This window comes from Panulirus ornatus, chromosome 47 (assembly GCF_036320965.1).
Source record: "Panulirus ornatus isolate Po-2019 chromosome 47, ASM3632096v1, whole genome shotgun sequence".
Lineage (NCBI taxonomy): Eukaryota > Metazoa > Arthropoda > Malacostraca > Decapoda > Palinuridae > Panulirus > Panulirus ornatus.
In genome coordinates, this window is record NC_092270.1 from 4,552,785 (window position 1) to 4,570,284 (window position 17,500).

The following is a 17,500-nucleotide window of genomic DNA, read 5'->3' on the forward strand; positions in this document are numbered from 1 at the left end:
CGTGGAGCCAAGGGACAAAAATCATATAATCCAAGGCAACCACATCATCTTTTTTTCCATTATTGACATTATACATATACTTCAAGATTTCGCTGTTTTCGATGGACTGTCATAGAGGAGCTTAATTTTCTTAAATTACTAAAGCATAACAACCTTCAATGCTGCTCCTAACAGCTCCGCATATATACAATATAACAAGACTGATCGTATATACTCTACAACAATATGCTGTTAGAGAGTATACCTTCAAACGGGCTAAAATACTTTAGTCAGTCATATATTCACATCGTTTTCTTTCATTCCGCTCTACAGAAAATTGATCAGGTAACAGGGTAAACTACTCTATTCACGGAGGGCCCTCTCGACTGGACTTTATACTTCATGACGCAAAAACAATGTCATTCTAATCGACGCGAAAATTACAGTGGTATTCGAAATGTTACTTAATAATAAAATCATCAAGTTAGCTACTCCTACAATATGATGTATAACATAAAAAACTATTAAAAACTAAAAACTTACTTGAAAACAAAACTCACATACCTTGTCGAATAACTGACGCCATTTCTGTAAAGAGACAAATTCTAAGGATATTAAACGTGAATTTCTGGATACAGCGACAGAAATGTCTTTGAAATTCTTATTAAGAGAAAGGAATAAATAAACTTCATATGAACATCTCTGGGCAAAGGTAATTACGTTAAAGCAACACTAATTAGACAGTACTGTAATTAAGGACACCTCATTACACTTACGTCAGTCAGTAGTTCTCGCCTCGCCTCAGCCTCGTCCGAACCCGAGTCGGACTCCGTCTCGACGCCGTCGATGGGCTCGAGGTCGTCCTCCAAGTCACTGAGGGTGGCCAGCATTCGATCCATCGACTTGATGATGTCATATTCGGTCGGGGCGCTGGGGATGGGCCTGGTGGCCGGCCCTTTGGTCTTGGCAGCGGCGGCGGCGTCCGGCGGGCTCCCCTTCAGCGTCAGGAACCTCCGGTACTCGTCGCTGCTGATGGTGATGTCGCCGTTCCCGTTCTCATTGTTGTTGTCGTCGTCGATCTTGATGACGTGGCTCTTCTCCGGCCTCCGGCGGGGGCTCCGGGGTCGTGGCGAGCTCAGGTCGTCGTGGAGGTCGTCCCTCAGCGACCTGTGGTCGTCTGAGAAGGAGGTGGACACGGCGCTCTCGTCCCCGTCAGAGAGCGCCTCGATGATCGCCGTGGGCGCGCGGGGCGGAGGTGGAGACACGGTGGGCGGTGGGGAGAGCGTGGGCGCCGGGGATATCGTGGGCGTCTCCGAGGGCGTGGCCGAGGTTGTGGGCGTGGCTGTCTGAGGCGTGGTGCTGGTGGGCGTAGGGACGCCATTCACGGGGCGGGACTGCTCGCCGTCCCCTCCGTTACCTCCGTCACCAGCGACATGGGCCAGGTCGGCTATGACCACCTCGCCTCCCCACGACACGCGCACCATCTTCGCTCGCAGCACCGGCGGGCGTCACGCGCGAGAGAGGAGAGGAACACAAACTAGAAGGCTTTGTGGCGCGCCCTGGATCCTGGGCGTCGTCCCTCACTGGCAGTGGTGGAATGGTCGATGGACGAATGTGAAGCATCAAAGACAACAACAAGATTGGTCAACAGTTTGCACCTTTGGGGAGGGAGAGGTCTATATACAACTCATTTCCTTCCTTTTTCTTTTTTTTTGGCTCTGGCAACGTCCAAGGTCTCTGGCACTCCTGATTACATGTATATTTTTTCTTTCCTCCGGAACTAGAAAAAAGATGAATCAGGAAGCCGATAAAAAATATCCTGCACGAAACGCGCTCGCGTCCTCTGAAGAAGAGGTGGTGTTGGACAACTTGAGCGGGCACTGCAATAAGACACCAGAGAATCTCACCCAAGACACACACGTACCCACATCACTCACGGTGCACGCTCCTCCCCTCGCGAGATCAGAAAGTCTTCAGAGATTAAGAATAAGAAGGCAACGACGCTTTAGCTTGAGGCACTGGCTGGCGAGGTTATCTGGTTGCATTCATAGGCCATATACGTGTTCGAGGAGGAGGAGGGGCGCGGGCGGGCGTGTGAGACACCCGCCTTACGCTCTCTCGGGGTGAGAGAAACAAAAAACACCGGAGGGCGTGGAACACTTACTTGGCAGTGGTGTGCTGATGTTTGTGTGAGGCCCCCGGCAGTAAAGGAAGGGAGAGGGAGAGAGAGAGAAGGGAGGGAGGAAGGCTGGTTGGTTCCTGTCGACACCTACGTAGCGACGCACTGCGAAGGCGGGTGGAGTGGATGTGACAACAGGAGAGCGTTGTGGATGCGATGGAGGTGATGTTTTCTTTGGCGCTGTTTCGGTTCTACTGCAGCGAGATGCTCGAGGAACAACGTGGATGAGGAGGTGGTCAAATTCTCAAATTCCCCGGGATGGAGAGCGACTCCGGGTGTGAGGTCACTCCAGCGGAGGAGTTACCGAGATGTCTCGACGGAGGAGTTCCCGAGGCGAAGACACTCCTCAGGAGACGGGTGAGGACCTGTCACTGCACGTGGGCGTCTCGTCTCTCTCTCTCTCTCCTGACGACAGCTCCAGGGAGGAGGAAGGAGGAGGTGAGGAGGCGAGGAGGAGGTGGCAAAGGTGACGGGAGGTGAGGGAGGGTGATGGTGATGTGAGGAAGGAGTGAGGAGGGAGTGGAGGGAGGGGGAGGGGCGCGGTCGGTCGCCGTCACAACAACAACAATAACAATAACGTCTCCTCCACCAGTGGCGGCTGGGAGCCCCTCATGCTCCGAGAGAACACGGCTTCGACAACCCCACCAGAGCTCGAACTCCCGCCAGCGTTTCAGGTCATGGCGACAACCCGGGCGTCCGCGTCGTGTTGACTGTCACGCTCGCTCCCCATCTTGGATGGAAAGAGTCTCCTGCTGGGTGCTTGCTTGCTTCCTCCTCCTCCTCCTCCTCCTCCAGGTGGGGGTCTTCCCCGAGACACAGTCAGTCGAGAGCCGGGGTTGTAGCGATGACTGATGATCGCCAGACCAGACCGTCAGAACTGTGTGATCCTAAGACGTCAAGGTTCAGCCTCTGATTGGCCTGGAAAGAAGACAATAGATATGAATAACATCCTTCATCCCAGTTCTCTCAAAGGCATCTATCTATCTATCTATCTATCTGATTCAGTCGTTGTGCAAGTCGACTAACAAACACTCAGTGAGATAAATCAAGTAGACAATGGGATCAGTTTAATAGACTTGTTTACTATTAATGAGAGAATCGTCACTTTCAAACCTAAAACGATTTAGGACTTAAATAAATACATTCCAGGCTTTAAATCTGTCACACTGTATCCGTTCCCAGGGTCATCATACCCGACAGAAAAGAAAAAAAAATCCCCAAACGATATCCCAAATTCCTATGAAGAATTCACATACGTCGGTCGCAATAACTACCTTCTCAGTCGTCATGACCCAGTTATTGACAGCCAGGAAACAGAGGCCTCAGGACGATGATGATGATGAGAATGGAAATGATAAAGGATGGACAGTGAAATAAAAAAAACCAACTGGCGACGAGAATGGATGAATGCAGCAAGTATGAATATGTACATGTGTATATATGTATATGTCTGTGTATATATACGTATAAGTTGAAATGTATGTTCATGTATACGTGAGCGTACGGGCGTATATATATATATATATATATATATATATATATATATATATATATATATATATATATATACATATATATATATATATATATATATATATATATATATATATATATATATATATATATATATATATATATATGTATATATATATATATATATATATATATATATATATATATATATATATATATATATAAGTTCTGAAAAAATAGTAATTCACTATTTAATGCATTTCTTTAGTAAGCTTTGAAATGCTCTTGGGCCTCCGGCCATCCTAAGAACGGAAAAGACATAACAAAACACATCGCGAGACGGGAGGACAAAGCTTAGCTTTCCCTCAGCTTCACAAGGGCGTGTGGGGGGTGGGTGAGGGGAAGAAAGGAAGGAGAATGGACGAGGCTTCTCTTTCCCCTCAGCTTTAGGGACGAAGGGAAAACACGAAGGCATCCCCCCCGGGTAAACTGAAACGAATTTCACGAATGGAAAAAAAAATAATTTATCTTTTTTTTTTTTTTTTTTTTTGTTAATTCGTGAGTTTACACTTTGACACGAAATTGATTCTAACGGAAGATTGTCGATGCGCGACGCATCCTTGGAGGGGGGGGGGGGGGGGAAGACAGTGGTGATAGAAGGAGAGAAGAGAGAGCGAGAGAGAGAGAGAGAGAGAGAGAGAGAGAGAGAGAGAGAGAGAGAGAGAGAGAGAGAGAGAGAGAGAGAGAGAGAGAGAGGAAGAAACAAAGAGACGACGCAAGAGGGGGGGAATTCCTGTTGTATGATATACTGGAAAAAGACCTTACTGTATACACCAGAATTATATAGGAAACGTACAGGATGGAAGCCGACAGAGTACCTCGGGCTTAACACCTTCATCCCCCCTCCCCGCCACCACACACACACACACACACACACACACACACACCGTGCATTTCCTGCTTAAAACAGAGCAAAGTTAACTGAAGGGTTTTAGGTGAAGCACGCATCAACCTCTCTCTCTCTCTCTCTCTCTCTCTCTCTCTCTCTCTCTCTCTCTCTCTCTCTCTAATGGAGACAAAAATCAAACACGTTTTAGGCACACACACACACACACACACACACACACACACACACACACACACAAGCATGCGAAAGAACATACAAATGTAACCAACACGCGCTGACAGTATGGTTGTATCTCTTCATGGTCCTTGTTAGTTATAAACCATTCTTCTCATGCTGGTAAAAGGTTGTAAATATATACTAAAAAAGAAGAAAACGGTGTGAACCTGGGTCACACGTGTCTGGTGGAATATCTCATACATCCAGTTTTCTGTTCGTTTTGGCGGAATATCTCATACATCCAGTTTTCTGTTCGTATTGGCGGATTTTCTCATACATCCAGTTTTCTGTTCGTTTTGGCGGAATATCTCATACATCCAGTTTTCTGTTCGTTTTGGCGGAATATCTCATACATCCAGTTTTCTGTTCGTATTGGCGGATTTTCTCATACATCCAGTTTTCTGTTCGTTTTGGCGGAATATCTCATACATCCAGTTTTCTGTTCGTTTTGGCGGAATATCTCATACATCCAGTTTTCTGTTCGTATTGGCGGATTTTCTCATACATCCAGTTTTCTGTTCGTTTTGGCGGAATATCTCATACATCCAGTTTTCTGTTCGTTTTGGCGGAATATCTCATACATCCAGTTTTCTGTTCGTATTGGCGGATTTTCTCATACATCCAGTTTTCTGTTTGTATTCGTGATCCTCCTCACTGGGAACCAGAGACGAAGCACGTTCACAAATACATCAATACAATAACCATGCAGTTGTATGCAATACACACAAATTAGAATGGTGTAGTTTTATTATCTTTTCAGTAATAGATTTAGAAGTAGGCAATGTTCCTAATTCTTATTCTTATCCTTCTTATTAGATCAGGGCTCCTACAGTTGTTATAATACATTTAAGAGTTTATTATCTAAATACATATAGTTGTCCCCATCACAAACTACTAATGGAAGAAAACTGAGAAAATCATATTTGCACTGAGGTGCAATTCAACAAAATATAGAAATTTTGTAGTTTTTAATTTTTGTTTTTCTTTTTTTTTTTCAAATTTTAATTGAACGTAATCACATCACGAATTCACATCAGATGTTCCAGTGTCACACGCACGAATCAACCAACGGTGAAGTTAACCTTAACTTCACAGTCAGCGAGTTAGGTTAGTCTCTCTCTCTCTCTCTCTCTCTCTCTCTCTCTCTCTCTCTCTCTCTCTCTCTATCTATCTCTCATATCCAGTCAGTCCCCTAAAATACACCCGGGTTTTTTGTTTTTGTTTTTGTTTTCGATATACAATATGCAGGAGGAGGAGGAGGAGGAGGATAAAGAGGGGGAGGAGGAGGAGGGGGAGGAGGAGGAGGAGGAGGGGGAGGAGGAGGAGGAGGAGGAGGAGGAGCCACCATCATGGGCGCGCCCAGTGTGACCACTCCTCTCGCCCGTTCACACACCCCCGCCCCCTACTACGCGCCACCGTTTCCATGGAGACTGCTGGGTTGCAGGGGAGGGAAGGGCAATTTCTACACCGTGGAAGAACTCCTCCCCTTCAAGAGGACGACGCCAAACGAAAAACAAATTTCGCTTTCGTTCCCAACTTAGTTTTTTTTTGGGGGGCGAATTAAAAATGTTACCCCACCCCAACTCCTCTACTTCCGTGGCTAACAGAAAACGAATGAGGAAATATTACCAGACAAGTGGAAACTTTATGTTATATTTTAGGTATTATACATATATAAAAGATATTTGAAATACTAAAATATATAAATTTATTTTTACTATTTTCTAGAAAAGACATGATGGAAAATAATTATGTAAGTAGCATGAAAATCAAATTATTGATACCACCAAGTTAAGTAATTTCAACAAAAGGGAATTGCATGATTTATTTACCTTTTACACTCCATTAAATTCTTTATCCTCTAGACTCCATCATCATTTCTTTTATCACATTCTCTACTCCATCTCTTTCTTCATCCACTACACTCCATTTTCTTTTTCACCTTTACTCCATCCTCTTCGCCCTCTACAGCAGTACACCGCTCACAATCCCAAACACCACGACTTCCATCCCACTACACTCCCTCTATCTCATCATTTCGTCGTGGTCTCCCTCCCACTACCATACCACCACCTCAATCTACCACCCAAACCCCACATAATATACCCAAGGAAAATGCCTCCTCATATCAACACCACCTCATCTCTCCTCCCGCTATCTTCTTACACCACCTAATCTCTCCTCCCGCTATCTTCTTACACCACCTCATCTCTCCTCCCGCTATCTTCTTACGCCACCTCATCTCTCCTCCCGCTATCTTGTTGTCATACGCCCCAGCCATTCTTCAATGCTGGTTGTCCCCGTCAAGCCTTTTCACTGTTCACCCACCTCACCGTCACTGCTAGCATCGACCACACAGCCATCACCCCCTCGTCGTAATATACCATCACCATACCGTAACAAGGTCACTGTACCATACAAGGTGACTAATCAAATAAAACACACACACACACACAAAATACGAGCAAATATACAGTCAGTCACGAACCTAGCCCAACCTCCATCACCACCACACTCTACCACCACCACCACCACCACCACCACATAGTACCACAGAACACCACTAAACTTTACCACTACTACCACAACTACTACCACAACTACTACCACAACTGCTACCACTACTACTACTACTATCGCCATAGTTATCATCACCATCAACTCTATACTCTTCACTCGGGCGAAACCTTCGTAACTTATACTGAATTGATGTACGCCAACAGCGGCCAGTCACCCAGCCATATCAAAACATATTTCCACTCAATATGCAAATACACTTCCATTCGAATCGGGCGCAGCTGTACATAGCCATTAAATCCCTTAAAATCCCTTAAATGCGTAGAGTAACATGCAGGTCGAGCAATCCTTCTATAGGGATGATTTGAAAGCAGTTTCATAATAAAATCCCTCAGGTGATTACAAGGAGAGAGGGCGCCGTGCTTAGAAACAGACGAGGAAGAAAACGGAATGATGGACATTACATTAAAAAAAAAACAGAGAGCGTGACAGGCAGCCAGGCGCATGTCAATGCCCCATGGCCCCTAACTCCTCGCCTTGAGGCACACCGTATATAAACAGGGAGGTAAACGCCTTCGCCCAATGGGTCATAGCCAAACAGTGTGGTCAACACCCCCTTCCCCCCCCCCCCTAACCAGTGTATATGCTTGATCTAAAACTCGTTAACAGGAGAAAAGGCCATACCTAAAACCCTTTAAAAACCCCTTTTCCACTTCAGCCCCTTCAACCCTCTAGCCACCCACCACCTTTTTTGGACTTTAAGGGATAACAGAACGTAATGATAAAATTTGCATATCCTTCCGTTCTTCACAAAACCAAGTCTTGAGCATCGCTGTGTGACCCGTGTGGCGATGGTAATTACGCATTCCCACGTACCGTCCATATATAAACACCTCTGGGAGAGATTCAAGGTAAAATGAAAGTTCGCCTCTTAGAATATTGGGTGGGTTTTCCAAGTGGGGGAGGAAGGGGGGGGGGATAGATATAGCTCCTGCGTAAACATGGTCTTAGTAATGTATATGAGGCGCTTAGAACAAACACACACACACACACACACACACACACACACACACACACACACAAAGAAAAAAAATATTACTAAGTTTTTACCTTCATTAAGTCCCCCGAGAGAGAGAGAGAGAGAGAGAGAGAGAGAGAGAGAGAGAGAGAGAGAGAGAGAGAGAGAGCAGGAGAGAACGACACGTGGGTCATGACAAGGTCAGGCTGAGGAGGAGGAGGAGGAGGAGGAGGAGGAGGAGGAGGAGGAGGAGGAAGAAGAAGAGAAGAATAAGACACGGAGAGTCTGGATTAACCATTTTTCAACACATACACAGTGGTGTAAAACGTATACACAGTGGTGTAACATATATACACTGTGGTGTAACACATACACAGCGGTGTAACACATATACACAGTGGTGTAACACATATACACAGTGGTGTAACACATATACACAGTGGTGTAACACATATACACAGTGGTGTAACACATATACACAGTGGTGTAACACATATACACAATGGTGTAACACATATACACAGTGGTGTAACACATATACACAGTGGTGTAACACATATACACAGTGGTGTAACACATATACACAGTGGTGTACCGGGAAACTAGACCAGGTGTTTCCCCAGTGTACAACACATATGGCCTCGAGGATGTACTGGGTGTTGTGGATGAGTGGCCACATGTCTGGTGGATGTACTGGGTGTTGTGGATGAGTGGCCACATGTCTGGTGGATGTACTGGGTGTTGTGGATGAGTGGCCACATGTCTGGTGGATCTTCCAATTACTCTTTCCCCTCACCAGTCACTAGGGGTGGGGTGGGGGAGGGGGGGATCCAACACTTTTCATCCCCAACTGTGACACAAAAATGACTGTTGGCCGTAAAGGTTAATCCAATCCTCATGTGGTTGAGTCCCCCTCACACACACACACACACACACACACACACACACACACACACACACACACATACACACACGAGGGGAAAAAAAAAATTGGGGATCCTGGCCTTGTGTGGTCGGAGGGGAGGGACACACACACACAACAACACACACACACACACACACACACACACACACACACACACACACACACACACACACACACGCGCGCAACGAGGCACGGGAGAGCAGAGTTAGGTGGGTGGGGGGGGTGGCATACACGCACAGACCACACTTCAGACCCACGGTCCAAAAGCGAGAGGGGACGAAGGGGGTCGGGTCTTCCACAAGGCCTTAACACTACTGATTAAAAAGATAAGGTATCATACCCCCCCCCCCCCCACCCGGGTGAGAGAGAGAGAGAGAGAGAGAGAGAGAGAGAGAGAGAGAGAGAGAGAGAGAGAGAGAGAGAGAGCCACCCCACACTATGGCAAACAGAGCCCTAACCAAGCCCTACACACACAGCCCTAACCAAACCCTACACACACAGCCCTAACCAAACCCTGAACATTAAAACCATCAAAACGCCTGACCAAAAACCGGAACGAAAACAAAAATCCCCCAAAAAATGAAAAGCGGTTGCCAACACATCTCCAACCATGAAGATAATGGAAAAGGCTTTTACGCTACAAGGGAATTCACTCGAGAAATGTTGTATTTCCTTATAATTTCGAGACAGAGGCGTGGAGGAGGAGGAGGAGGAGGAGGAGGAGGAGGAGGAGGAAAATGTACCCTACGAAAAAAAAAAGAGAGGAAGAGGGTGCCTGCTTGCTTGCACCCACACACACACACCCACACACACACACACACACACACACACACACACACACACACACAGCTGGTACACCATTATGTATCAGGGTTACAGTAAGGGGACATTATGTATCAGGGGTACAGTAAGGGGACATTATGTATCAGGGTTACAGTAAGGGGACATTATGTATCAGGGTTACAGTAAGGGGACATGATGTATCAGGGGTACAGTAAGGGGACATTATGTATCAGGGTTACAGTAAGGGGACATTATGTATCAGGGTTACAGTAAGGGGACATTATGTATCAGGGTTACAGTAAAAGAACATCTCGTGTAACCACCAGAATCATTCACATCAGAAGAGAGATGTTATCAACACAGAGAGAGAGACAGTGTATCTGTCCCATCTATTCATGTCACTCTGGCACCTATTCCCTCTGTCTACCACACCTCTCTCACTCCTCTCTTCTCCCTGTACCTATTCCCTCTATCTACTCATCCCTCTCCCTTTCCTCTCTCTCTCTCTCCCTCTCCCTCTTCCTTCCCTCTACGCGCCCCTCTCCCTCTGCCTGTGCTTGCTCCACTGACCAACTGACACGCACATCACTGCCCTGAAATAGAAGGGAGGGTTCAGCTGCCACGCCAGTGTAACCGCTGCCGCTGCACCTGCTCCTGCTGCTGCTACACCTCCTCCTCCTGCTGCTACTGCTCCTGCTGCACCTCCTCTCACTCCTGCTGCTACACCTGCTCCTACTCCTCCTGCTACACCTCCTCTCACTCCTCCTGCTACACATCTCACTCCTCCTGCTACACCTCCTCTCACTCCTCCTGCTATGCCACCTCCTCCTCTTACTCCTCCTGCTCCTCCTCCTCATCCTACTCCTCCTACTGCTGCTCCTGCTGCCCCTCCTACTGCTGCTCCTCCTACTGCTCCTCCTCATGCCCCTACTGCTGCTCCTGCTGCACCAACTCCTACTACTATTACTACTACTGCTCCTCCTGCTGGTGTGCCTGACTGCACCTACTTCTATTGTCGCTCCTGCTTCTGCTGTTCCTCCTGCTGTTCTTCCTGCTGCTGTTCGTGATACAGCAGCTGTACCTGGCGGTGGTGGAGGCTAGGGGCCTAGTTCACCGCTGCATTGATCACCCCCCAACATTGGGCTTTTAATTAGCGGAAGCAAAAGGTGTGTAAAGGTCAACTGTCGAAACGGTTTGTTGCCCGTTGTTCTTCCCCCGCCAGCACATCCCTCCAGCCTGGGGATAGGGCCAGTGGGGGAGGATAGGGTCAGTGGGGGAGGATAGGGCCAGTGGGGGAGGATAGGGCTAGTGGGTGAGTATAGGGCCAGCGGGTCAGGATAGGGCCAGCGGGGCCTGAGGATAGGGTCAGTGGGGGAGGATAGGGCTAGTGGGTCAGGATAGGGCCAGTGCGGGAGGATAGGGCTAGTGGGTGAGGATAGGGCCAGCGGGTCAGGATAGGGCCAGCGGGGCCTGAGGATAGGGTCAGCGGGGGAGTAGTTGGTCAGAATAGGGCCAGCGGGGGAGGATAGGGCTAGAGGGTGAGGATAGGGCCAGCGGGGGAGGATAAGGCTAGTGGGTCAGGATAGGGCCAGTGGGTCAGGATAGGGCCAGTGGGGGAGGATAGGGCCAGTGGGGGAGGATAGGGCCAGCGGGGGAGGATAGGGTCAGTGGGTGAGGATAGGGCTAGTGGGTCAGAATAGGGCCAGCGGGGGAGGATAGGGCTAGTGGGTGAGGATAGGGCTAGTGGGTCAGGATAGGGCCAGTGGGGGAGGATAAGGCTAGTGGGTCAGGATAGGGCCAGTGGGTCAGGATAGGGCCAGTGGGGGAGGATAAGGCTAGTGGGGGAGGATAGGGCCAGTGGGGGAGGATAGGGCTAGTGGGTGAGTATAGAGCCAGCGGGTCAGGATAGGGCCAGCGGGGGAGGATAGGGTCAGTGGGGGAGTAGTGGGTCAGAATAGGGCCAGCGGGGGAGGATAGGGCTAGTGGGTGAGGATAGGGCCAGCGGGGGAGGATAAGGCTAGTGGGTCAGGATAGGGCCAGTGGGGGAGGATTGGGCCAGTGGGTGAGGATAGGGCCAGTGGGTCAGAATAGGGCCAGCTGGGGAGGATAGGGCTAGTGGGTGAGGATAGGGCTAGTGGGTCAGGATAGGGCCAGTGGGGGAGGATAGGGCTAGTGGGTCAGGATAAGGCCAGCAGGGGAGGATAGGGCTAGTGGGTGAGGATAGGGCTAGTGGGTGGGGATAGGGTTTGTGGGTCAGGATAGGGCCAGCGGGGGAGGATAAGGCTAGTGGGTGGGGATAGGGTTTGTGGGTGAGGATAGGGTCAGTGTATGAGGACGAGGTCAGTGGATGAGGATGAGGCCAGTGGGTGAGAATGGATCACTGGATGAGGATAGGGCCAGTGGTGGATAAGGATGAGCCAGTGGATGAGAAAAGGGCCAACAGTGGATGAGGATAGGCCACTAGTGGATGAGCTTTGGTCAGTGGATGTCGCTGGGTCAGCGATGGAGGTTTTGGCCACCTATCCTGACCTAACCTAACCTATCCTGACCTAACCTAAGCTATCCTGACCTAACCTAACCTAACCTAACCTATCCTGACCTAACCTAACCTATCCTGACCTAACCTAACCTAACCTATCCTGACCTAACCTAACCTATCCTGACCTAACCTAACCTATCCTGACCTAACCTAACCTAACCTATCCTGACCTAACCTAACCTAACCTAACCTAACCTAACCAAACCTAACCTAACCTATCCTGACCAGACCAAACCTAACCAAACCTGACCCTGACCTGACCTGACCAGACCTAACGAAGCTACGACCATTACCCCATGGTATACACTTTGAGCACACCTCCCACACTCCGAGAGAGAGAGAGAGAGAGAGAGAGAGAGAGAGAGAGAGAGAGAGAGAGAGAGAGAGAGAGAGAGAGAGCACACACACGGAGGACGTGCAGACGGGCTAACCCCGCGTTGTCCAAGCACTAAGAAAAATACCACAATCCAATCTCTGGTAGAATCAAGGGTGAGCAGAGAGAGAGAGAGAGAGGGAGAGGGGAGAAGGCGAGGGGAGGGAAAGTCCCCTCAGAGGTGATTCGCCAGGCATTTCCCCCCCCCCCCCCGGGCAAATGACACCTCCCCCCCCCCCGCCCCCTTGCCCATTACAGCTCATAAAAGCGGGTGATAGAAGAAGCTACAGCCTTTGATCACACACACACACACACACACACACACACACACACACACACGCACACACATACACGCCCACACACATACACGCCCTGCGTGTCATGGGGATGTATACAGTACACGCAGGGCGACCACGAAGAGTTAACGCCATGATTTTCCCCAGCGTCTGTGTATATCGTGTGGTCTTCAGCACTTCCCTTCAATTCTCTTTCCCTTTTTCTCCTTCCCCCTCTCTTCCATAGACTTTTTCTAAAACACTTCAGTGACTGCCTTCATATCACAGTAAACTCCTTCTCTCTCTCTCTCCCTCCCTCACTCCCTTCCATTTTTCTTTTATCATATTCCCCCTTTCCTCTCTCTCTCCCCTTCACTTCCTTTTTCTTTTTTTTATTCCCCCCCTTTCCCATCTACCTTCCCCCAGGATACCCCTTCCTCTGGATACTGGCCGACGAGCGGGGGGCGCCCGCCCCTCATTCCTTCCAGACACAAGTTAACAGGCTACCAACACGCCACCTCCTCCGTGACCACCACAAGACTACCACATCCCTGCCACACCAACCACGCACCTAATATTCCCACAGCAGAAGCCTCAGTCATAACACTTCAGTACATATCTCTCATATTCCACCTTGATATAAGGTAGCATAACTGGCAAGTCGCTAAAAATGTCCTGGGTTCGAATCCTAGCTGTTGGAAGGTATTATGTGTTCTGTGTAAGAGCGCGTTCATATGTACTATATTCGTATACATATATATATATATATATATATATATATATATATATATATATATATATATATATATATATATATATATATACATACTTCATCGAGGCCAGAGCTTGGATGGAGCACAAAAGGCGGCTCGATAGTCAAAGAACGAATGAAAGAGAGAGAGATGGTTTAGTCCACAAGACTTTGATGTGGTCAGTCTGCCTTTTAGGAAAGGTCAGGGGGTTGTTGTTGTTGTGAAGTACAACACAGTCAGAAGGTTTCTCCTTACCTACAACACGTGTACTGCACAAACCAATTTACCGTTTCCTAAATCTATTAATGTACTAGTGTTGTGAGTGCCCAGCTTCTAGCCTCAATTTGGGTAAAACACGAAAACAAAACAATGTAATCTAACTACTCACCACAGCTCCTTTTTAATTGCTTGTTTACCGCAATCTCCGACCTTCCGTCTTCTTTACGATCTGACGACAAAAGATGAGGAGAGTTAGTCTGTGTTTACGATACGGTGCACCTTAACATACAAATCTACCTAACTGTGCTTAACTATCTTAAACACGATGGTACGACCCTTGAGCACGACGGTACGACTCTTGAGCACGATGGTACGACCCTTGAGCACGACGGTACGACCCTTGAGCACGATGGTACGACCCTTGAGCACGACGGTACGACCCTTGAGCACGATGGTACGACCCTTGGGTATAATAGAGTGACTTGTGGCCTGCACTCTTTAGTTTAAAGCCAAAAGCCTGGCCATTATACCCAAGGGTCGTACAGTCGTGCTCAAGGGTCGTACCGCCGTGCTCAAGGGTCGTACCGCCGTGCTTGAGGGTCGTACCGTCGTGCTTGAGGGTCGTACCGTCGTGCTTGAGGGTCGTACATGTCTTTTAAAACGTGTTATGTCTTAGTTATCAGGAAAGACAAGAGAAAGTAGAGAGTTCCAAAGCTCAGACGTGTAAGGAAAGAAACAGTTATCAAAGCGGCCCACCCTTTGCGTTGCCAACGGCCACGGAGTAATCATGCGACGCTGTAGATTGCCAAGTACTGCCAAACATGGACTAGGTATATGACTCTGTCACAACGGACCACATTCTATCAAGTACTGGACGTACGTAAGTACACGTATGGGGTATGGTAGTGGACGTACACTCCATTGTCCTTGGCACTTCTACCCTGTGTCAAGTGTCGGGTGGCACGGCTGGTGTCGTCTGGCTTGTGTCAAAGTGTCGTATTTTGTCGAGTAAGTGTGTGTGTGTGTGTGTGTGTGTGTGTGTGTGTGTGTGTGTGTGTGTAGTATACTACAAGCGACGCGTACATCAGCCAAGCATTAACCTTTCCGTGGTCACTTATGTTTATACTAACGACAAGTAACCTTTGACCCTATCCAACCCCGTCACTCCCAACCTTAGAGACTGTATTGGCCTTCATCTCCAACACCTCCGCTCGCTGACCTCCTCCAACCACAGGTCAGGGTGGCGACCACCGCGGGAGGGCTGGGTACAGTAACAGTACAGCTGCAGGTACGAAGGCTAGCGGGCTGGCTGGCTGGCTCTCCGGGTAGGGTGGAGGTGTCAGCGGATGCTCGGGTTATGATGAGGAGCATCCGCGTGAGGGAGTTCGCCGACGTGGTGTACTTAAAGGCCTGAGTAAAGATGGATTGGAACCTCTGCAAGAAGCGTCTCTTTAGGATTTAATCCTACGTTGATCCATCCTCCAAACCAGCCTATGTATGTAGACTACGCAACGACCATTCATATCAACAGACATACACGGATTGCATATACATGTATATACATGGGTATACATAGGATTTGTGTATATGTATGTGTAGATATGATTAAGTAATACTGAATATGTACAATGCAGTTCCTGCCAGTTTGAAGTCTGAGATGACATCTAAAGTTCCTTCGAAGATTCGGTTCGAACCTGATCGAAGCAGTACCGAACCCCTAAACTCTCTCTCTCTCTCTCTCTCTCTCTCTCTCTCTCTCTCTCTCTCTCTCTCTCTCTCTCTCTCTCCCTCTCTACAACACACGCCTGGCGTTACATAAATCGTTGCATCCTGGGATCCTAATACAATAATACAATAAATGAATCAATGAATCAAATAAATCAGACTCATACGTCGTTTTGAATAACCTCTCAACGTTTTCTATAAACCCCTGACATTATTTTTCTCTACATCATTCTCCCCGTTTTAATGCCCACATTGACCTTCAACAGAACACAAAATCAAATTAAATTAAGAAAAAACAAATAAAATAACACATTTGTTGGCTATCACACATATGTATCAACATATGTAATTACGCTATTTATCAAGAAAAAACCTATATTTTACCCAGTAATAAACGATTTATTTCGCCAGATAACTATGTCATTGGCTGGTTATTTATCCTGGTATTATTTCCTTCAATGTCAGCTATGTAACGAGGCAGTTAGCGACGCGTGGTTTATGTAGTTACTTCACGAGCCACCAACAGCAAAGGAATAACCACATTGCATTTTTTTTCCCATTTTCTTTTTTTTCTTCCTTCTCTCTCTCTCTCTCTCTCTCTCTCTCTCTCTCTCTCTCTCTCTCTCTCTCTCTCTCTCTCTCTCTCAAAGCAATGCTCTTAACAAGCAATTATCCCCCTCTCCCACTATCATCACCCCCCACCCCCCCCTCCTACGTAACGATGGTTCGTGTCGACCGCTTGACACCGGAGGAAGGAACTACCCAATTACACGTAGTAATGACCACGAGGGTCGGTACTAACAGAGTTAATCCGGGGTTCGATACCAGGCTGCTAAGACATCCTCCCCACACACACCCACACACCCACCCACACCACCACCACACACACCCACACACCCACACACACACCCACACACACACCCACACACCACACACCACACACACACCACACACCCACACACATCCACCATCATCTCCTCCTCCTCCTCCACACACCCGTCCACACCACACCACCACCATCAACTCCACCTCCTCCATACACCCATCCACACCACACCACCACCGTCACCTCCACCTCCTCCTCTTCCACACACACACACACACACACACCACCTCCTCCACCACGCAAACACACACACACATATACACACGCACATACACACACCCATCCACCCCCCTACACACACCCACATACACCCACCCATCCATCCCCCCATACACGCACCCACACACACCTTTACCTCACACAATCAGACAGTAACGGATGGTATGCACATTAATCTAAATGTGGGGGAGGGAAATGCAAACGATCCAGTCTATCAATCAAGATCAATTACGTGAATACAACTGATTCAACGGAGGAAGAGAATGCTATAAAACTGCATGTATATCACACATACACATGGGGGAGTTAAGAGTCGAATTATATAGCAATCTAAGTAGTAATTACAGTCTTACGTCTCATCGGTGTACGGGAGAATGACAGAAGAAAATGGACGGTATATTGACGGAATCATATATATATATATATATATATATATATATATATATATATATATATATATATATATATATATATATACATATATATATATTATACCTTTCTCTCAAAGTGTCCGA

The 17,500-nt window shown here is 47.8% G+C and overlaps 1 protein-coding gene across 3 annotated transcripts in view; it reads right to left on the reverse strand.

The window, feature by feature from the left end:
• The window catches only part of LOC139763454 (rhomboid-related protein 3-like), a 425,782-nt gene that overhangs the window by 360,820 nt on the left and 47,462 nt on the right, over nt 1-17,500 (reverse strand). For 2 of the 3 annotated variants that reach the window (XM_071689520.1, XM_071689518.1), the window contains 3 exons: nt 14,325-14,384; nt 756-3,076; nt 544-567 (listed from right to left, as the gene is read on the reverse strand). In XM_071689520.1, coding sequence (XP_071545621.1) covers nt 544-567; nt 756-1,463 — 732 coding nt within the window. In that variant the 5' untranslated portion in view covers nt 1,464-3,076; nt 14,325-14,384. The remainder of the gene's footprint in view (nt 1-543; nt 568-755; nt 3,077-14,324; nt 14,385-17,500) is intronic. The other variant, XM_071689519.1, reaches the window with a different exon arrangement.